Below are 22618 nucleotides of genomic sequence, written 5' to 3' on the forward strand. Positions count from 1 at the left end.
ACAAGCACAATGAATACTTGAAAATATAACACGTGACATAATAGGATAAAACACACTTTTACAAACCAACTTTGAATACAATAATTTTTACAAACCGGGTTTAAATACATACTTGATATACAAGTCTTCTAACTATTAAAACTAGAATTTATGCCAAGGAAAAGACTATACTACACTACCCCGAGAGGTTCAGCCTGACACCACCGGTCAGACCGGTGCATCCCACCGGTCAGACCGGTATGCATGGGTTCCCCACGTAGATACCGGTCAGACCGGTGCCTCCGACCTGTCAGACCGGTCCCAGCAAAACAGAGGGGCTACACAGTCAGCCCCCAAGGGTGCAACCCGCCAAAACTCTAGTCTAGGGGTCTCGCTCCTCCACTTCCCACCCCTCTGCATCTCTGCGGATAAATTTAACGCAGCAGGGGCAGAAATCCACGTCCGAGTGTCTTGGAACAAATTGGATAGCAACAAACCCTGAGCAACTAATACTCAGCAAGACTTACCCGACCAGTGGGTATAACTTAGCCCACATACCTAGACATGCAAGGCATTTGGCTGGTGGTTATTTTGCAGAAAAGCAACTACAGTAATTCCTTACTTTCATTATTTTAGCCTCAAATTCTATATTTAAATTAACTCTAATCTAATATTTGCACGAACCAACTATAACAAACATGGTGGTGCAATCAAAATGATTCAATATGTTCAACACTATATACAGATGGCTCACATTCTAACATTTTGCTACGATGCAGCAAAGAGATCAAGGCCCTCATAACCGCGAGACACGGCGAATCGATCCAATTTAACCTTGCAAGGTGGACCTAACCAACATGACACGCAAAAGCTCCGTCGGACCCCACGCACCAACCTTTCCCCTCCCAGCCTCGAACTACAGAACCGCCCCACTAGCATATAGTCAGCCGAGCCCTACGAGAGACCACCAAAAGTAACTCATGCATCACAATTCTTCGCGGCCACTCGAATCGCCCTTAGGGGTGGGTAGAAGTTCTGTACTTTCGAAGCAAAGTAGTACTCGGCTTACCAGTTTCGACTACCTCCTACTCCAGGCATGCGGTCTAAATTCTTCCTTTATTCCATATCAAATTCAACATCTCATGTACTGGAATATAATTATATCTCATATCTCGCGAGTAACCGGAAATTACTCGACTTCTAAACATCCTATATATTGCCAGTGCAAGAGATCACTCGTCTTCTACCGGAAAACCATTAGGCATAGCACTTCTATCGTCCTATACATACTAGTATAACTCAGGGAATCCTAGGAATCATGCAACTAGGGTTCCAAACAATTCTTAAACCTAATGCACAAGTAATAGTTACGTATCTAGGTGTCATAATTTAAAATAAATGGATGTGCACCGGGGCTTGCCTTGCGTCTGCTGCTCAGTGCTAGGGTGAATTGGGCCTTGGGCCGGCTCCTCACGATCCTCCTGCTGCAGGGCTTGCCCCTGTGGCTCCTGTAGCTCCGCAACCACCTCGTACACAGTTTTTTCCGCCGTGGCTGCTACACGTATGCATATGCATATGACATGAGAGAATGCATGCATGATTTATAAAAAATACAAGTAACCAATAACCAAATCAATTTCTATCTAATTGCACCAACTAACCCTAATTTAACCCTCTTAGCCCTGCTAGCACCGGTCAGACCGGTATACCCAACCGGTCAGATCGGTCTGGCCTGTGTGCCACTCGAGACCAAAAATCCGGAGTATCTGGACGTATTCTCGGAGTATCTGGACTCCCAAGTCCGGAGAATCCGGACCTAAACCCGGAATGTCTAAACCACCACAAACCCGGAGTATCCGAACCAATGGCCGGACTGTCTGGATCCCTACCGGTCAGACCGGTTCTGCCTAGATCAAAACCCAGAATCCTTGGCACGGCGAAATCACCCACGAATCCTTAAACCCTTCTAGACACTAGTTCAGGTATACCTTTAGAGGTTTTTGACCAGAGGAAATCACCTAAAACTATCTAGAAAAGGAGATCGGCTAGCACAAGCGTTTATACCTTGAGTGAGCTCCTTTGTGCACAAGAACTTGAATCCCAGGCACCCCAGTGAGGGAATCGTGGTGCTTGTGACCCACCACACTGATTTGATCATTCCTTGGACTTGGAATCAAGTGGAAAGGGTGGATTGGTGGATTTGGGCTTGGAGGGAGGGAGATCTTGGGAGGGGCAAGCTGAGCACGGGGTGGTGAGGATGAGTGAGTTGTTGAGAGAGAGAGAGAGAGTGATTTAAATGATGTGGGACCCAAAACAGTTGAAACCGGTTCAACCGGTCAGACCGGTTGCTCCGACCGGTTAAACCGGTCCAACCAGACTGATAAAGAAACTTCTAACTTATGGTTTGTCGCTTAAACTTGAAACTAAGAGTCGTGATTAATTTAATTAGAGTGGATAAATATCTGGACGTTACAATCCTTCCCCCTAAAAGAAATCTCGTCCCGAGATTTAATGGAGACGTTAAATGGAGAGGGATGTAGGAAATTAGGTACCTTTATTAGGCTTGTAAAATTTCCGGATATTTGGATCTGAGAAACTCTTCAGTTTCCCATGTGGCTTCTCGCTCAGAGTGGTTGCTCCATTGCACCTTATAAAAATTGCTGGTTTGGTTTCGAGTGACCCGAGTCTTGTGATCGATAATTTTTACTGGATGCTCTGGATAGATAAGATCGGGCTCCAGTTGCAATTTCTCTATGTCAACCACCTTTTCTGGAACACGGAGACATTTCCAAAGCTGAGAGACATGAAATATATTATGAACCGCGGATAATTGGGTAGGAAGTTCCAGACAATACACTACCGGCCCACATTGCTCAATGATAAGAAAAGGCCCAACGTAGCGAGGTGCAAGTTTTCCTTTTACGCCGAATCGCTGAACCCCTTTCATTGTAGAGACTCGCAGGTAAACATAATCTCTCGCCTGAAACAGGACAGATCGACGTTTCTTATCCGCGTAACTCTTTTGTCGGGATTTCGCAATCTTTAAATTTTCCTGAATAAGCCGGACTTGTTCTTCAGCTTCGCAAACAATATCGGGTCCGAAAAAGTTCATTTCTCCGGCTTCTGACTAGTTCAATGGGGTCCTACACCTTCGCCCATATAATGCCTCAAAATGAGCCATTCTGAAGCTCTTCTGATAACTATTGTTATAAGCAAATTCGGCTAAGGGTAGACATTCATCCCATTTCTGGCTATAGGTGAGCGCACACGCTCTGAGCATATCTTCCAGAATCTGATTTATTCTCTCGGTCTGGCCATCTGTCTGAGGATGATAGGCTGAACTGCGGATCAGTTGTGTACCAAGAGCGGCGTGAAAGTGTTCCCAGAATCGGGCAATGAACTGAGTACCCCGGTCTGAAATGATTGTCTTTGGAACCCCGTGGTGACTCACAATACGGTCCATATACAATTAGACATATTGTTTTGCCGTATGTGTTGTCTTTACCGGCAGAAAATGTGCCGACTTGGTGAGACGATCCACAATAACCCATATTGAATCATAACCCTTGGAAGTTTTGGGTAAGCCGACAATAAAATCCATACTAATATCCTCCCACTTCCAGGATGGAATACTCAAGGGTTGTAAAAGGCCGGCTGATCTCAAATGGATCGCCTTAACCCTCTGACAAGTGTCGCACTCCGACAGATATCTGGCGATTTCCCGCTTCATCCATGTCCACCAGAAGCGCTGCTTCAAATCTTGGTACATTTTATTACTGCCTGGGTGGATTGAATACCTCGAGAGATGAGCTTCATGAAGAATTCGCTTCCGTAGCTCTAAAGCTTTAGGTATGACCAAGCAATTGTCAAACCACAAAACACCCTCACTGTCCGGGTGAAAACATGCAGCCCTAGGGTCATTTTCCATAAGCCTTTGTCTGATCTTCTCCATGCCTACATTATTTTTCTGTGCACTAACAATCTGATCTCATAGCGTAGGTGTGAGGGTGATATTGGCAAATGTGCCTTCAGGTACAATAGCTAGATTTAATTTCTCCATTTCCTGACATAAAGTTGCACACACCATTGTGGCTGAGATGCAACTGCAACTGGTTTTGCGACTTAAGGCATCGGCTACAACATTAGCCTTGCCCGGGTGATAATGAATCTCTAGATCATAGTCCTTAATCAATTTCAACCACCGTCTCTGGCGCAAGTTCAGCTCATTCTGAGTAAAAATATACTTGAGACTCTTGTGGTCTGAGTATATATGCACTGGATTGCCCAGAAGATAATGGCACCAGATCTTTAATGCATGCACCACTGCTGCCAGTTCCAAATCATGGGTGGCATAATTTTCCTCATGCCGACGAAGTGCTCGGGAGGCATAAGCAATCACCCGCTAATCTTGCATAAGGACGCAGCCGAGACCCGTACCTAATGCATTACAATAAGCATCAAAGGCCAAATAATAGCAGGTCGGTCAAAACAGAGATAAGAATGCAGCGAAAACTCATACCTGATGCATCGCAATACACATCAAAAGGCCGAGTAATATCCGGCTGAGCCAAGATAGGGGCCGACGTTAAGAGCATTTTCAAAGTCTGAAAAGCCTGCTCACATTTGTCGTCCCAATTAAATCTTACCCCCTTCTTAAGCAATTCAGTCATGGGCCTAGCAATCTTTGAGAAGTCCGGTACAAACCGGCGATAATACCCTACTAGCCCAAGGAAACTCCGGATCTCTGGAACAGATGTGGGAGCTTCCCAATTCAGGACATCCTGAATCTTGCTAGGATCAACAGAAATCCTCTTGTCTGAGATGATATGGCCGAAGAACTGGACTTTCTTGAGCCAGAAATCACATTTGCTGAATTTGGCATACAGCTTGTGTTCCCGCAGGCGCTGAAGCACGATGCGGAGATGCTCTGCATGCTCTCCTTTATTCTTGGAAAATATAAAAATGTTGTCGATGAAAACCATGACAAACTTATCGAGCTCAGGCATAAACACCGAGTTCATGAGATACATGAAATGAGCAGGGGCATTTGTTAGCCCGAAAGACATGACCACGTATTCATAGAGCCCATATCCGGTGGAAAAGGCCGTCTTGGGAATATCCTCAGCTCTAATTTTTATCTGATAATAACCAGAGCGGAGATCAATTTTTTAAAATACCCGGGCCCCGAATAGCTGATCAAACAGGATGTCAATCCGGGGAAGTGGGTATTTATTCTTGATGGTGACGGCATTCAAAAGTCTATAGTCCACACACAACCTGAGGCTTTGATCTTTCTTCTTAACGAAGAGTGTAGGACAGCTCCAAGGCGAAGTGCTAGGACAGATATAGCCTTTGTCGAGCAGCTCTTGCAATTGCTTCTTTAATTCTGCCAACTAATTGGGTGGCATTCGATAAGGTCTTCGGAAAATTGGTGCCGTTCCCGGTTGCAATTCAATGGCAAACTCCACATTGCAATCTGGTGGCATTTCAGGCAAATTATCCGGAAAGACGTCCGGATATTCGCATACCACTGGTATATCTGCTAGCTCCTTGCCCTCGGCGTGGTTCACCATATGGACCAACGGGGTGGAGCTCATAAGACCCAAGGTCATTGAACCATGTATAGGAGAATTGTTGTGCACAGATTGAGAAACAATGTTAAGAACGACTCCGTGAACTCCCATCCAATTCATGCCGAGAATAATACCCATCTTCTGCGATGGCAACACTATAAGCTGGGTGGCAAAAATCCTCCCCTGTAACTACAAGGGTACTTGTCTAACAAGTTGGTTAGTAACTAAGTGCCCCCCGGGTGAGTGAATATTATATGGCCTGGATATGGTTTCCACTTCCAATCCCAATCTACTTACACATTCCTTGCTAATAAATGTGTGAGAGGCACCAGAATCAAATAGCACAGTAATGGGGTGCCCGTTAATGGAAAACGTACCCGACATCACTGGTGCTCCCTCAGGGATGGCCTCGAAGGTGGTATAGTGCACCTGTCCTGTCTTGAAATGAGCCACTTTCTGCTTATGGCTCTGCTGACTTAATTGTTGACCCTGCTTGGGTGGCATCGGGCAGTTACGTGCAAAGTGTCCAGGCTGCCCACAGTTGTAACAAGGAAACACAGTGGGGCGCACCCCCGGCTGCTGCACCCAGACCTTCTGCTCATTCTGCTGAGGAGCAAGAGTCCTGACGGTCCCCAGTGACTGTGTGTACTGAGGTGGCCGATAGCTCCACTGCTGCTGTGGCTGGTGCTGGAAAGGGGCTCGCTGTGGGCCCGATTGCACCAGGCGGAACCTCTGAGGAGTACTGCTAGAAGACCCCACTACCGGTGACTTTCTCTTCTTCTCCACCTTGTGAGCTAGATGGGCATCCTCCTGAATGATAGCCCCATTGACTAGCTCAATGAAAGTGTCAAACTTGATCATGGCCAGGCGATCTTGGAGCTTGCTGCTAAGCCCCTGCCGGAAACACGCCTGTTTCTTTTCATCAGTATCTACATGATAACCGGTGTACCGAGACAGTGTGTTGAAGGACTGGGCATACTGCATCACACAGTTATTACCCTGCTTCAAGGCTAAGAACTCCATGAGTTTCCTTCTGATCACCCCTGCAAGGATGTGATGCGCCTTGAATGCTTCTTTAAATTGTGTCCAGGTGAACCGGGTACCTTCAGGGAACATGGCCACGTGATTGTCCCACCAGGTACGTGCGGGACCCTTGAGCTGCTGGGTTGCAAAGTCTGCCTTGTCCCCATCATTGTACGGGTGCAGAGTGAACTTGGACTCAATGGTCCAGTGACAGCTATCCGCTTCTAGTGGCTCATCTGCTTTGTGGAACAGTGGCGGTTGAGTGCTCAGAAACTGTTTGTATCCAGGGACAGCGGGCTGGTGGTGATGTTCATGCCGCTGCGCTCTGCCCTGCTCCACAATCTCCCGAAGGAGTGCCGTCTGCTCATCGCGTCCGGTGAGCATGTCCGCAATGGCCTGAGCTAAATCGGGAGGGTTCGGGGGCCCTGCCATTCTGCATTCAACCATGATTGGATTAGTCACATTTTTCTGATTACATAAAAATAATCCTGCCAGCAACTAATATCCGAATCATGGAAGAAATCGCAGAGAACAAATTATTTGAACACGACTTAGAGGCCTCTGTCTGCGCTCAACCGGTCAGACCGGTGCAACGGACTGGTCAGACCAGTCTGCATGGCGCTGTGTGGCTCGACGTGGACCAACCGGTCAGACCGGTAGACAAGACCGGTCAGACCGGTCGCCACCCTGAAACTAAACCTCACTCTAAAACTTGGGTGACAACCCTTAAACCAATCTCATACATGCAATTGAAATTAATGTATGCCATGATACATGCCATGGTGCAGAAACTCCTATGCAAAGCCCTCAAATGAAATAAAAATAAATAACGAACATAATGCATGAACGTCCTACGTTAATCTCTCCACCCAAACTTAAACATCTACTTACGACTCTAGCACTTAATACATATAAGGCTTAGTTCGCATAATTCCCACCCACATCGCTAAACCACTTTTATCCTAAATTAGAAATCTATTTTTAATTTGTAATATGTGGAAGTTAGTCATGCTCATACCACCCCCAGTGCGTTTCGGCTCTGATACCAGCTGTGACGGAACCGCCAAATTAAAACTCTAAGTTAAGCGTAATGGCCGTCATTTGAACACATCTGGCGCATTAGCTTAATGGCTTAATTTGGCGATCCTTTCTCAGCCTATGGCCCGATCAAAACAACACCGGTAGTCCCACGCGAAGGCGGGTGCAGATGGTACACGAACAACGAATACTTGAAAATACAACACGTGACATAATAGGATAAAACACACTTTTACAAACCAACTTTAAAAACAATAATTTTTACAAACCGGGTTTAAATACATACTTGATATACAAGTCTTCCAACTATTAAAACTAGAATTTATGCCAAGAAAAAGATTATACTACACTACCCCTAGAGGTTCAGCCTGACACCACCGGTCAGACCGGTATGCATGGGTTTCCCACGTAGATACCGGTCAGACCGGTCCCTCCGACCGGTCAGACCGGTCCCAGCAAAACAGAGGGGCTGCACACCCAGCCCCCAAGGGTGCAACCCGCCAAAACTCTAGTCTAGGGGTCTCGCTCCACCACTTCCCACCCCTATGCATCTCTGCGGATAAATTTAACACAGTAGGGGCAGAAATCCACGTCCGGCTGTCCTGGAACAAATTGGATAGCAACAAACCCTGAGCAACTAATACTCAGCAAGACTTACCCGACTAGTGGGTATAACTTAGCCTACATACCTAGACATGCAAGGCATTTGGCTGGTGGTTATTTTACAGAAAAGCAACTACAGTAATTCCTTACTTTCATTATTTTAGCCTCAAATTCTATATTTAAATTAACTCTAATCTAATATTTGCACGAACCAACTATTACAAACATGGTGGTGCAATCAAAATGATTCAATATGTTCAACACTATATACAAATGGCTCACATTCTAACATTTTGCTACGATGCAGCAAAGAGATTAAGGCCCTCATAACCGCGAGACATGGCGAATCGATCCGATTAAACCTTGCAATGTGGACCTAACCAACACGGCACGCAAAGGCCCGTCGGACCCCACGCACCAACCTTTCCCCTCCCCGCCTCGAACTACAGAACCGCCCCACCTGCATATGGTCAGCCGAGCCCTACGAGAGACCACCAAAAGTAACTCATGCATCACAATTCTCCGCGGCCACTCGACTCGCCCTAAGGGGTGGGTAGAAGTTTTGTACTTTCGAAGCAAAGTAGTACTTGGCTTACCGGTTTTGACTACCTCCTACTCCCGGCATGCGGTTAGTACAGTTCCATCCCCGATCAGCACTGCCGACAACGACCGGTCCTTAACCGACACATACGGGACTAAGACACCTAGGAACCATGTCCTACTGCCATACCTATGTATCCTCATCATTTCTGGTCCGGTCTAAATTCTCCCTTTATTCCATATCAAATTCAACATCTCATATACTGGAATATAATTATATCTCATATCTCGCGAGTAACCGGAAATTACTCGACTTCTAAACATCCTATATCTCACGAGTGCAAGAGATCACTCGTCTTCTACCGGAAAACCATTAGGCATAGCACTTCTATTGTCCTATACATACTAGTATAACTCAGGGAATCCTAGGGATCATGCAACTAGGGTTCCAAACAATTCCTAAACCTAATGCACAAGTAATAGTTATGTATACAAGTGTCATAATTTAAAATAAAAGGATGTGCACCGGGGCTTGCCTTGCATCTGCTGCTCAGTGCTAGGGTGAATTGGGCCTTGGGCTGGCTCCTCACGATCCTCCTGCTGCAGGACTTGCCCCTGTGAATCCTGTGGCTCCGCAACCACCTCATACACAGTTTCCTCCGCCGCGGCTGCTACACGTATGCATATGCATATGACATGAGAGAATGCATGCATGATTTATAAAAAATACAAGTAACCAATAACCAAATCAATTTCTATCTAATTGCACCAACTAACCCTAATTTAACCCTCCCAGCCCTGCTAGCACCGGTCAGACCGGTATACCCAACCGGTCTGGCCTGTGTGCCACTCGAGACCAAAAATCCGGAGTATCTGGACATATTCTCGGAGTATCCGGACTCTCAAGTCCGGAGAATCCGGACCTAAACCCGGAATGTCTAAACCACCACAAACCCGGAGTATCCGAACCAATGGCCGGACTGTCCGGATCCCCATCGGTCAAACCGGTCAGACCGGTCCTGCCCAGATCAAAACCTAGAATCCTTGGCGCGGCGAAAATCGCCCACGAATCCTTAAAGCCTTCTAGACACTAGTTCAGGTATACCTTTAGAGGTTTTTTACCAGAGGAAATCACCTAAAACTATCTAGAAAAGGAGATCGGCCAGCACAAACGTTTATACCTTGAGTGAGCTCCTTTGTGCACAAGAACTTGAATCCCAGGCACCCTAGGGAGGGAATCGTGGTGCTTGTGACCCACCACGCTGATTTGATCCTTCCTTGGACTTGGAATTAAGTGGAAAAGGTGGATTGGTGGATTTGGGCTTGGAGGGAGGGAGAGCTCGGGAGGGGCGAGCTGAGCACGGGGTGGTGAGGATGAGTGAGTTGTTGGGAGAGAGAGTGTGATTTAAATGATGTGGGGCCCAAAACAGTTGAAACCGGTTCAACCGGTCAAACCGGTTGCTCCGACCGGTTAGACCGGTCCAGCCAGACTGATAAAGAAACTTCTAACTTATGGCTTCTAACTTGAAACTAAGAGTCGTGATTAATTTAATTAGAGTGGATAAATATCTGGACGTTACAATATTGTTATATAGTCGCGCGTGGCTGTCTTTTGTCTTGGGGGCTTCGAGCATAATAGGGACATCTTTTTGAGCATTTTTTTTAGTGACATTTTTTTGAAAGAGCAAGAGGGGCTCCTACTGGTTATATAATAAGAAAAAAGAACACAAACTATAAAGAACAAACCGAAAAAAATTAAAACACATGGAAAACAAAAGAACAAGCTACAAGGTGAAATCAAGTAGCTCTTCTTTGCACGATGCATAAACATCATGAATTCATGCTTGAACTTTGCCTTGCAACCATTCACTGCAGGTTGAATTTGATAGGAGATCCAATCATTTCTTGTAGTCCAAATGCACGAGCTGGCTTAGGTCAATCATAACTCGGCTCGGCCTGACTCGTTGGAGTTTTTAAGGAGCCAAGCACCTATTTTTGCTCATTTCGTTAATAAGATGGCTCGAGCCAGCTCGCAAGCTAAACGAGCCAGAAGGCAAAACATGAGGACTAAAGTGCAGTTTTAGTTGTTACGTGTGGAGCTATTGCTGTACTTATGGGCGAACTAATTAAGTCGGACAGCCAAGATTGATATCTCTGCAGGTGCATTATTGTAACACTGTTGGAGGAAGTGGAGATATTCAACTGTGAAAACTTGTCTGAAGCCGTATTTAGATCATTTTGCCAAAAAAATTTGAAAGGGAATCTTATTATTTTAGAGTACTAAATAAAATCTATTTACAAAACTTTTTGCACGGATGGGTTGTAAATCGCGAAATGAATCTAATGAGCCTACTTAATCAGATTAATTCATGATTAGTGGACAGTTACTGTAGCAACACTGTTGCAAATTATAGATTAAGTAGGCTCGTTAGATTCATCTCGCGATTTACAACTCATCTGTGCAAAAAGTTTTATAAATAGACTTCATTTAGTACTTCATGCATGTATCCAAATATTCGATGTAATGTTTTTGGAGGTAAAATTTTTGAAACTAAACAGAACCTGACCCATCATTTGTGCACCTATGCAATCTGCAGACACCTATGCTGTAGCGCTCACTGCTCAGAGGCCATAAATGGCGACCCCATAGGGCACAGCAGCATCCACACGGACAGAGTGAAACCGAGCCTCAAGGCGGGTTCGGTTTCGTGGCAATCACCATCAGTCGTCTATTGGGTAGCATCACCTGTTAAGAATCCACGTGACCAGTTAGCTGATGCTCCTTTTCGTCCATTTGTCACCGCCCCCAGAGTTGCCCTTGCCTGCGATCGGTTTAGTCTTCGGATTTTCGGACCCTAGAGTGGCCATGCGCGTCTTCTTGCTTCCTGGCGTTGAACGGAGTGTAAAATGAAAAGGAGAGTCATGATAGATGCCAACCTTTCCGATCAGGAGAGAGCAGCAGGGAGAAGAATATAACAGAGCAGGTAGCATAAAGAGAGGACTGCACTGTGGTCACTTTCTGGTCGGGTTCGGGTTCGGTTTGTTGCATAGGATGGAAAGACGAGACGATCCATCGTTAGACCATTAGTCGAGTCCGCTGCTAGCCTATCATTTGTTTTTTTGTTTTCGCTGCACTTGCGTGTCTCAAATTTGTTGAGGTCACCGCTAGTACGGAAGCGTAGGGTCGATCCTCCGACTGTTTTTTTTTCTTTCTAAAAATTTTATTTTATCGTTTTGTGATAAAAAATTTAAGGAAAAAAATTTTCAAGAAAAAAATTGTTGAGCGAGAAGACAGAAAAAAATTTTAAGTAAAAATTTGGAGAGATGAAAAAAAAGTTAATGAGAAAAATATTTTTGTATCACAAAAAATCAAAAAAGAAAAAAAACATGGGGGGTGGGCGCGGAGCTCCAGCCGCGGCCGCGCCTCCCCCGCGGCCACCACGCCCGCTCCGCCGCCGCGCCTCCGCGCCGCGCTGCTCCGGCCTGCAGCCGCCGCTCCGCCTAGCTTGGCCGCGCGGGATGCAGCACCAAAAAAAAAGGGAGAGGGATGGAGACGAAAAGAGAAAGAGAGAAGGATGGAAGGAAACGGGAAGGAAAGAGAATAGGGATGATAATAGAGTCCATCATGTGATCACCTCTGAGCGTTGTGGGCAGTGGAAAAATCGACCGTGAGATGGCTTAGGAACAAGTAAAATCATCGTTGCAGGTTTTGACCCCTGGAACACACTGTCGTGTCTTGGCTCTTGATTTACTACCTATTAAGCTCTGTGGGCCGGTTCTTCTCTTTGTTTCAGAAATACAAGGATTCTCTTTGTTTCAAAAATACATGGATTGCTGTCTGTTTGGTCATAAGAGTGATCAGTGCTACTGCTACGTACCTCAGAACAGCAATACTAGTACACGGATTTTCAGAAATATCCAATTGCAGTTTATTAAAGCAAAGAGCACATGCTTACGGAGGGTCGGAGGCTGACGACACGACACCATGCATTACTTGGCAACGACCACGTCGAGGGAAACCGAGTTGGGTCACTCGCAGCTCGATTCGGTTCGGATGATCATCCGCGGTTTCGGTTTAGGTTTCGGATTCGGTTAACCGAGCTCGGTCCATTCCCTGCTCTGCGCTAATAAATACACTCACCACGAAGCTGCCTTCGTCCACACTCCCCACCGCCTCTTCCTCCTCCATCCAAGCTCGGAAAGCAAGCACACTCTCCCACCTCCCGATCGCCCGATCGCCATTCGCGCAGCGCTCACCTTGCAGTGCGCGCAGATGGACGTCCTCGGCAGGATCGCGCGCGCCATCTCCGACGCCCTGCGCGACCCCGAGAAGCTGCCGGAGGCGCTGATCCTGTGCGGCGTCCTCGAAGCCGGGGCGGCGCTCTCCCTCATCTTCTTCAGGGTGCCCGGCGGAGTGCTCCTCCACCACGGCGACAAGGCGCTCGTCTACGCCTACTACGGCGTCCTCGTCGCCGCGGTGGTGTTCGGGATCGCCGAAGCGTTCACGGGGTTCTGGGTGTCAGGGGACCCGGCCGGGCGGCGCACCGTCGGGGTGATCGTGCTGTGGTTCTCCATTCTGTTTGTTATCATCATTGCCGCGCTTGGAGGCTTTTCTTCTGCGCCGCCAAAGTAGCAGCTGCTTAGGTGTACGTGATCCTCCATGTTTTGCAATAGGCCAATAGCTGCCTGGGAGCACAAGTATCCGTAGTTGATCAGAATTTCAGTGTTGTCAGCTGGGCTCTGCAGTTTTCTGCTGTAATCTTGTCGGTTCGATTATTGTTATGCTGTTGATTTTGAGGAAATACTTGCATTCCTGATTCCTGTGCCTGTTCTTTGCTTGATTTTGATTGCATGGTTGCAGCTGGAGCCTCTGCAGTTTAGGAACCGGAACTCCATGTATTGCTCCAGCTCTGTCAGCTGCTACTCGGACACAGTAACTTGCTTGGTCTGTAAAGGGAGGCGGAGGCCATCACAATGTGGTAGGATAGGGTGGCCATCGGTGCCTCTCCTAGTCCCTACACGCCCTCTGCTCTCCTCCCTCGTGCTAAACGCCGGAGGCAGAGACGCTGGCAGCGGCAGGACATCGCGCTGGCCGTTGGGGAAGAAAGGAGAGCGAGGCATGGTGGGCTTGTAGCTTTTATGGGCCGCACTTTTTTCGTGAAGAAGAATGGTATAAGGCCCAGTACGACGATAGAAGAGGGGTCATAGGCAGGCCGGCGTTTTTCTGATTTATTCCTCTTGTTCTTTTGTTTTTTTCTTTATTGAGTGTGCAGTTTAATCCATGTGATTTACATTTACAACTTGGGTAATCTATTGAAGAAAATATTACTACCATCACTACGGATCCACCCCAACATGGTTCGATAGTCAATTCACCAGTGGTACATGCTGGGTGTAGGATATTATTGTACATAGTATGTAAAAAAATCATCTGTATTTAAAATTTTAACTTTTACTTTATATATATGCAACCAAAGTAAAATGGATGTGTTGCTGTCAAACCTGTCATAACGTATCATCCGGTCCATGAACCTTGGGGCCAAGAACTCTAAACACTCCATGACAAAGTTTAAGGAGTGGTACATTTCACTCAGTCCACCAATTCGATAGGACTGATTACGCAACACATGGAATACCTAATTTCATATTTTAAATTTTTAATAATATGTTAAGGCCCCGTATGGATCCTTGGAATTGAGTTCCATTCTAATAATTTAGGCATAACTTAATTAAGCTAATGTAGTTGTATATGGAATATATTTGTGTATGTTTATGTACTGCACTTATGCTATAGGGAAGCGAGTCGAAGAGTGTGCTATAAATTACGCAATAGAAATATAGCATAAGGATTTGTAGAATCAATTTCCATCTCCCACCCCTATGAATTTAAGATAAGCTTGTATGTATACTTTGGAAAGTTGTGGAATTCCATATTCCAAGACAAATAGCATACTTTATCAAGTAGATTTCTATTCCTCTAAATGAAGGGATTTTTAAGGGCCTAAACCTATTTCAACAATTCGAAATAGCAAGCTCAACATTTATATGTGTTGACATGACATCAATCTGTTGATCATTATACTTCATGAGACTCGAGAGGGAGGTGGGTGTTTGGTTTAATAAAGCAGAGAGATCAGGTGTTATTTGACTGACACAAAAAATATATTTTTTTAACAGAACCCTTACGCGGCCCTTCTTAAGGAGGCCAGGCGCCAACTTGCCTCCAACCTTGCAGGTTTGCCACTGGGCTACAAGCCGGTTCAGAAAAAGAAAAGGAAAAAAAATCGTGTGGCACGTTTCACGTTTGGTACAGTTTTTTCTCCACTTCAAATAGCGCAACACGAAGGTCTATAGAACTTATTGTGAAAACTAGACGCTGATTAAGTTAAATTGGGCTTCATAGTTCATATATGTTCGGCCAATTTCAGTAGGAGTGTCATCGGCACAGTTACCAAGACCGTGAACTAGATAATTGAGCCAGAATAGTGTCATGGTGATGACACTCTTCTCACATCCTATGACACTCTCCATCCTCTCTCTTCACAATAACTATGTCACGTCAGCAAATTTAATGCTCATGACACTTTTACGACACTCCCATTGAGACTGGCCTTAGAGTCGATGCTCGATTATGATTTATGTTCCCACTTCCCAGCGATGTTGGTTAAAAAAAATTCCCCTAAGAATGACACAGTTCTCCTTTTGTGCGGTGGGCCATGCCTATAGGGCCCAGAGCCATGAAAGTTGAAACAACCAGATTAGTTGAAAACCGATGCGTGTTGGGGTTTCGGTTCGGTTCGGGTTACGCGGCTGGAAAGAAGAGAATTTGGATGTCTGGTGTGATGTGGGTGTTGGCCACAGGCAGTCAGCAACATAGCTTGACTATAATATTCATCCCCATGTGACTGTGATTGAGAACCGGTTTCTCAGTTCGGTTCGGGTTTTTCCCCTCGGGTTGAACTGTGCTATATATTCCCCCTCTCCCAGCTGCATCCGCGGCCACTCCGACCACCTGATACGGCCTCGCCTTGGACGATGGGGAGTACGCAGGGGAGAAACTAGTGCTTGCTGATTGGAAGGCAAAGAGCGTAAGGAATAGCAAGGAATAGGTGCAGACGAGCGTAGATCGCCGGCGGCAGAGGAACCTCTCCTCGCCACGGTTGAACAGACCTCGCCCACCTCGGGAGAGTCTATTCCTTTGATAACTTTCCAAAGTCTGATTACACGGGCCTTTATAGATTAGACTATTTCCAAAAGCTAACAAACTCTCTCAAAAGGAAATAAAGAAACTAATCTATTTCCCTCGTAATTCTCTGCTGCCGGCCCTCTCTTCTCGCCAGGAGGCTTACGACGGCGATAAACCTTACCGACAAAAGCGTCGGTAACATTACCCCTCGCCGAGAAACAGCGCGTCCACGAGCTGAAATGCAGGACACGTCGCGACGAAAGAAAGCAGTGACTCCCAGGTAGCTTCTGCAGGATCTGAACCAGTCCAATGAATCAATAACTCCCAGACTCCACGGTTGAGACAAGCACGAATGACATGCTGCGGTGTCGGTACGATCCATCCACGAACAATGGCCGGTAGCTGCACCAATTATGTCGGAGGAGTACCCACAAGTTTCTTCAAAAGCTCCACATGAAAAACGTCGCGAATCTTCGCATTATCCGGGAGGCGGAGCCGATAAGCCACAGGCCCAACCCGTGCAACAACCTGAAACGGCCCCTAGAAACGAGAAGCAAGCTTGGACGGATTGGAAGGAGTGATACCGGAGGCCGAGCGACGATGCAACCGTAACCAAGGCCACTCTCCCACAGCAAACTCCAACTTACGCTGAGACTGATCATGAGTAACTTTCATTACATCTTGTGCTAGCTGTAAACGTTCACGAATCTTAGTCAGAAATTCATCCCTGTCTTTGAGCTGTCGATCCACTGCAGCAACCCGGGCCGACCCAGGCTTGTAATGAATTAATGAGGGAGGGTCACGGCCATAAACAACCTGAAATGGAGTGGCCTTAAGAGATGTCTGATACGAAGTGTTGAAGCAATATTCTGCCCAAGGAAGCTATTGGAGCCAGGAATGCGGACGATCCCCCACCAGGCATCGCAAATACATAACAATAATGCGATTTGAAATCTCTGACTGACCATCCGTTTGAGGATGAAATGCTGAACTCAAATGAAGCTTCACACCCGCCAAACAAAACAGTTCTGACCAAAAATTACTAGTGAAAACCGGGTCGCGATCACTGACAATAGAACATGGGAAACCATGGAGCCGCACAATATTGTCAAAGAAGGCCCTTGCAACTGAATTTGCCGAGTAAGGGTGACTGAGTGCAATAAAGTGAGCAAACTTAGAAAACCGTCAACAACGGTGAGAATAACGGATTTTCCACCCACCTTAGGAAGACCCACAACAAAATCCATGGCTATATCACTCCACACATTATGTGGAATAGGCAGCGGCTGCAGTAATCCAGCTGGATGGAGGTGTTCAGACTTGTTGCGCTGACAATTGGAGCACCCTTTTACAAATTCACGAACACGCCGAGTCATATGAGCATTATAAAAGGAAGACCGAAGGCGATGGAGTGTCTTTTCTGCGCCTTCATGGCCCATCTCATGGGCATCCTGCAACAAACGTTGCCATAGCTTGGAATCATCAGGGAGAAAAACCTTGCCCTGGAATAATAGAAGACCATCCACTTCAGACCACCCAGAAGGAGCAGTACCAACCCCCAGCTGTTACCTCAACTCACGAGCTTTGCAATGATTAGCCAACTCAGCCCGCAAGTCATCAAAAATAGAAAATTGTGGTACTGATATGGCATGGACAGCAAGCGACTCCTCATCACGCCGAGACAGAGCATCGGCCGCTACAATTTGCTTGCCGGGCCGATACACCACTGCAAAATCATATCCAAACAGCTTACTCACCCATGTGTGCTGAGGTATGGTAGTCAGGCGCTGGTCCAACAAAAATTTCAAATTCCAATGGTCAGTCTGAACAGTGAATGTTCGGCCCAAACATACAGCCGCCAATTCTTTACAGCTTTAACCAGGCCAATTAACTCCCGTTCATAAGCGGGTAATTTAGCATGTTGTGGAGCGACCACCCTACTGAAAAAAGCAATCGCCCCATCACCCTGATGTAACACAGCCCCAAAACCAGATCCCGAAGCATCACAATCAATGCATGCTTGAGATCCAAGAACGCGCGCTCGGCCTCATCAGACCAAGAGAATGCCTCGTGTTTCAGCAATGCTGTAAGTGGCCCAGCCACTACACCATAGGAAGCGATAAACTTACGATAATATCCGGTGAGGCCCAGAAATCCCCGGAGGGCACGTACTGTACGCGGCCGCGGCCAAGCCTCCACAGCGGCGACCTTGCTGGGGTCCATGGCGACTCCCTGCTCCGATATAATATGTCCCAAATATCCAACCGAGGTGGCGCCAAAAAATCATTTGGAGCGCTTAACCCGAAGTTGATGCTGCCGACGAAGCTGAAATACTGCCTTGACATGTTTGAGATGGTCAGACCAGGAGGAACTGTAAATAAGAATATCATCAAAAAATACCTACACAAACCGGCGAATGAAGGATCCCAAGACTTCATTCATAAGAGCCTGAAAGGTTGCTGGGGCATTGGTCAACCCAAATGGCATTACCAGAAACTCAAAAAGGCCTTGGTGTGTACGGAAGCCTTCAGAATATCATCCACATGCATCCGGACCTGATGATAGCCACTACGTGAATCAATTTTAGTGAAACATTTGGCTCCTTTCAACTCGTCTAACAGCTCGTCCACCACTGGAATCGGAAACTTGTTTTTCACGGTGCGATCATTCAAAGCACGATAATCCACACAGAAGCGCCAACTACCATCTGCCTTTTTTACCAACAATACCGGGGAAGAAAATGGGGAGGTTGATGGCCTGATAATACCTTGTGCCAACATATCAGCACATTGCTTCTCTAATTCATCCTTGAGCAACTGCGGGTAGCGATAAGGGTGAACCGCAACAGGGACTGTATCAGGCAATAAGTGTATCCTGTGATCATGATGGCGCAGAGGAGGTAACCCACGCGGTTCTGTAAAAATATCTGCAAACTCCGATAGAAAAACCGCTATGAGATCCTCAGTTGTTGCTGCTGCCATGCCCATTGTTGTCTGCTGCTTGGCCCCAATGTCGTGCCAACAGATTGGCCGGCCATCCCGCCAAAATGCCATCCACGGCACACCAAAGTCAAAACTGACTGCTCCCAAGGTTTTGAGCCACTTGACTCCCAGGACCAGATCGAAACCATCGAGGCTCAAGGCGAAGCAATCAATCGCAAATGCCTCCTGACCAATGTGAACAGGAGTGGCACGACACACCCCCGGGCTCATGACCCGTTCCCCATTGGCCACCTTGACAGATAGCCCAGGCTGCCGGGTGATGTGCAGTCCCAAATTCCGGGCGAGCTCATCATGAATAAATGTGTGAGTGGAGCCCGTGTCAACTAGAGCCTGCAGGGTCATACCATTGATAACAACATTCAACCGCAGGGTATCCTCTGTGTTAATTCCAGTGATGGCTGCCAAAGAAATTGCAATATCTTCCTCTGTAGGTATACTATCGTCGTTCGGTTCCATGGCCAACAGGAAAACCCCTTTTGTGGCGCACTTGTGATCCTTGGAAAAATTTTCTGGGAAAAATAGCACTGCCTGCTGGCCATCTTCTCTGCAATTTCTTCTGGAGACAGATGGCGAAAGCGGGGCTTCGCCGTCTCCGTCTTGGACGCCTTGCCGGCCAAGGCCGGAGCTGCAAAAAAACCCGGCGCTGCGAACTGCCTGGGTCAGAAGGCCGGCTTCGATGGCTGAGGCATGCTCGCTGTCTGTCGCTCGTAAGCCCGAGCGAGGCTCATGGCGGACTGGAGACTTGTGGGCCACTGCATCTCCACATCCGAACTCAGTGACTGCCCCAGTCCTGCAGTGAAGAGGTCAATCTGGTGCTGTGGAGTGAGACCATCGTAGCGACACAGGAGCGCCAAAATTGTCTCTGGTAGTCCTCCACGGATGAAGTCCGCTGCAACACTTTCAATTCACCCAGTGAATTTGAGCGGATTGGTGGCCCAAAGCTCAGGTTCAGGTACTCAACAAACTGTGCCCAGGAAACAAGGCCATGCTCCCGCTCTAGCTGGAAATACCACTGCTGCTGTCCCGTCCAGATGGAGTGTCGCGGTCCAGACTTTCTCCTCATCCATGATGCTGGCGCCCCTGAAGTAGAGGTCACATTTGTTGAGCCACGTCAGGGGGTCGGTCTCACCGTCGTAGTGGGGAAGGAAAGCTTGGGTCGCCGTGGGCGGCGCCAGCCATCGTCGCCCCGCTGGTAGAAGCCTCCTGCACCATAGCCGTCGCCGCCATCGCGAAATTCGCGGCGATCCCGCTGGTCGCGGCAGAAGCCGCCACCAAACCAATCACCTCCGCTGCCGCCATCATCTCCGCCACCGCCACCACCGCCGCCGCCATATGCATGGTGGTCTCGCTAGTCGCGGGGGTACCCGCCAAATCCACCGCCGCCGAAGCCGCCACGGAAATCACCGCCGGCAAACCCACCGCCGTAGTGCCCGCCATATCCACCGCCACCAGGGCCACCACCATAACCACCGAAGCGGCCACGGAAATCACCGCCGGCAAACCCGCCGCCGTAGTGCCCGCCATATCCACCGCCACCAGGGCCACCACCATAACCGCCGCCGCCAAAACCACTGCCCCCGCCGCACTCGGTCCGCGGTGGTTCCTCCTCGAAGCAGTCGTCGAGATCTGCGTCGACCTGGAACTTCTCCGTGCGGGCAATGCGCCGGTCATGGGTGTCCAGCCGGTTGTTGATGGTGGAGATTTGGCCGAGCACGCGATCTAATTTGGCGCCAAGGTCTTGCATGTTGGCGCCCAACTCACGAAGCATGGGCTCATGATCCTGGGGGCCGGTCCTGGTCGCCGATGACGATGACGATGCACCTGCCGCTGTCCCTAATACCAAATTGATACAGCCTCGCCTTGGACGACGGGGAGTACGCAGGGGAAAAACTAGTGCTTGCTGATCGGAAGGCAAAGAGCGTAAGGAATAGCGAGGAATAGGTGCAGACGAGGACAGATCGCTGGTGGCAGAGGAACCTCTCCTCGCCATGGTCGAACAGACCTCGCCCACCTCGGGAGAGTCTATACCTTTGATAACTTTCTAGAGTCTGATTACACGGGCCTTTATAGATTAGGCTATTTTCAAAAGCTAACACACTCTCTCAAAAGGAAATAAAGAAACTAATCTATTTCCCTCCTAATTCTCTGCTGCCGGCCCTCTCTTCTTGCCAGGAGGCTTACGACGGCGTTAAACCTTACCGACAAAAGCGTCGGTAACACCACCACTCCCCGAGCTCAAACCAAGCCAAAGCACACGAACTTGACACCAGAAATGGAGCTCCTAGCTGCGCTCATGAAGATGGTGAGCTTGATCTCCGAGGCCCTCCGCAACGTCGAGAAGCTCCCGGCGGCGCTGATCTCAGGCGGCGGCGTCCAAGCCGCTGCGGATCTTGCACTCGCCGTCTTCAAGGCTCCCACAGGTATTTTTCTTCACAATGGCAAGGGGCTCTTCTACTTGTACTACGGCGTTCTCATCGGCGTGGGGACCTTTGGGTTCGTGGAGGCATCCGTGGACTTCTGGGTGTCCGGCGACCTGAACAATTGGCATCGGCGCGTCGTTGGGAAGACCATCATGTGGATATCCATCTTACCTCTCGTCCTTTTTGCTGGGCTCGGAGGCTTCATGATCATGAAATAGTGACTAACTGCAAGCTTGCAGCAGCCCCTGTGGTATCTTGATTTTCCACAATTTTGTCAGTGTGCAATGTAGTTCATCTATGCAGCATGATGGTTTAGGTGTTTGCACTGTGAGGTTTGGGTCGCTATGCTGCAATTCTTCAAGAGGGTGAGGTTTTTTTTTCCCTTTTTGGATGGAGGTTCAAGGTGTGGATCTGATGTAGGTTATCTTGTGTCTGCATCTCTGTAATCAGAAATAATGCATTCGTCTCTTCTGTGAGCATAAAAATGCAGCAGTTTTTCGTTCTAAAAAAAAATGCAGCAGTTGCATCTTCGTTCTGTTCTTGTACCTCATGTTACCATAACAGAAACAACAACGTAATCAAGAGCAACTCAGCTAATTTCTTTTACAGACAAAAGGAAACCATATCTCGTGCAAACCGAGGCAGGATACAAAAGCTGAATGTTTCTGAATTGGGCGCCACCTGAATACTGACCATAGAATACTGTCTGAAACGAGAATAGAAAGCATAGGCGAGTACTCTGCTTCAATCTAAGGGTCTGTTTAGATCCAAAAATTTTACCCAAAAAATATCACATCGAATATTTGGACACATGTATGGGGTACTAAATGAAGTCTATTTACAAAATTTTCTGCACGGATGGGCTGTAAATCGCGAGATGAATCTAATGAGACTACTTAATCCATGATTTGCAACAGTGAAGCTACAGTAACAATCCTCTAATTATAGATTAATTACCATCATTACATTCGTCTCGTGATTTACAACCCATCTGTGCAAAAGATTTAGTAAATAGACTTCATTTAGTACTTCAAATTAGTAAGATTCCATGCCAAAAAATTTTTGGCCAAACATCTAAACACGGCCTAAGAGTACTGCCCAGAACAGCAGCGCTATAGAAGGATAGGAAAAGAACAATTACATTTGGCATAGTCATGGAACGACACTATCTACATTTTACTAACGAATATATTCGTGTAAGAGTAATCTTGAAATTAAATTAAGTGCACCTTTGTTGCCGCAGTATGTTGTTAT

General features: G+C 47.3%; 2 protein-coding genes across 2 annotated transcripts; one reads left to right on the forward strand and one right to left on the reverse strand.

Moving 5' to 3' along the window:
- Window positions 1–20292: 20292 nt before the first annotated feature.
- LOC120639311 (glycine-rich RNA-binding protein 10-like) lies at window positions 20293–20712 on the reverse strand. Its single transcript, XM_039915279.1, has one exon. It carries the CDS (start codon window positions 20710–20712, stop codon window positions 20293–20295), a length of 420 nt encoding a protein of 139 aa, XP_039771213.1.
- A 504-nt stretch (window positions 20713–21216) lies between these two features.
- Window positions 21217–21582, forward strand: LOC120639312. Its single transcript, XM_039915280.1, has one exon. It carries the CDS (start codon window positions 21217–21219, stop codon window positions 21580–21582), a length of 366 nt encoding a protein of 121 aa, XP_039771214.1.
- Window positions 21583–22618: the final 1036 nt, after the last annotated feature.

This window comes from Panicum virgatum, chromosome 6K, assembly GCF_016808335.1.
Source record: "Panicum virgatum strain AP13 chromosome 6K, P.virgatum_v5, whole genome shotgun sequence".
Lineage (NCBI taxonomy): Eukaryota > Viridiplantae > Streptophyta > Magnoliopsida > Poales > Poaceae > Panicum > Panicum virgatum.

What these genes read in the sequence shown, in the direction of transcription:
- LOC120639311 (XM_039915279.1), bottom strand. Translation starts at nt 20,712, where the DNA reads ATGCTTCGTGAGTTGGGCGCCAACATGCAAGACCTTGGCGCCAAATTA.
- LOC120639312 (XM_039915280.1), top strand. Translation starts at nt 21,217, where the DNA reads ATGGAGCTCCTAGCTGCGCTCATGAAGATGGTGAGCTTGATCTCCGAG.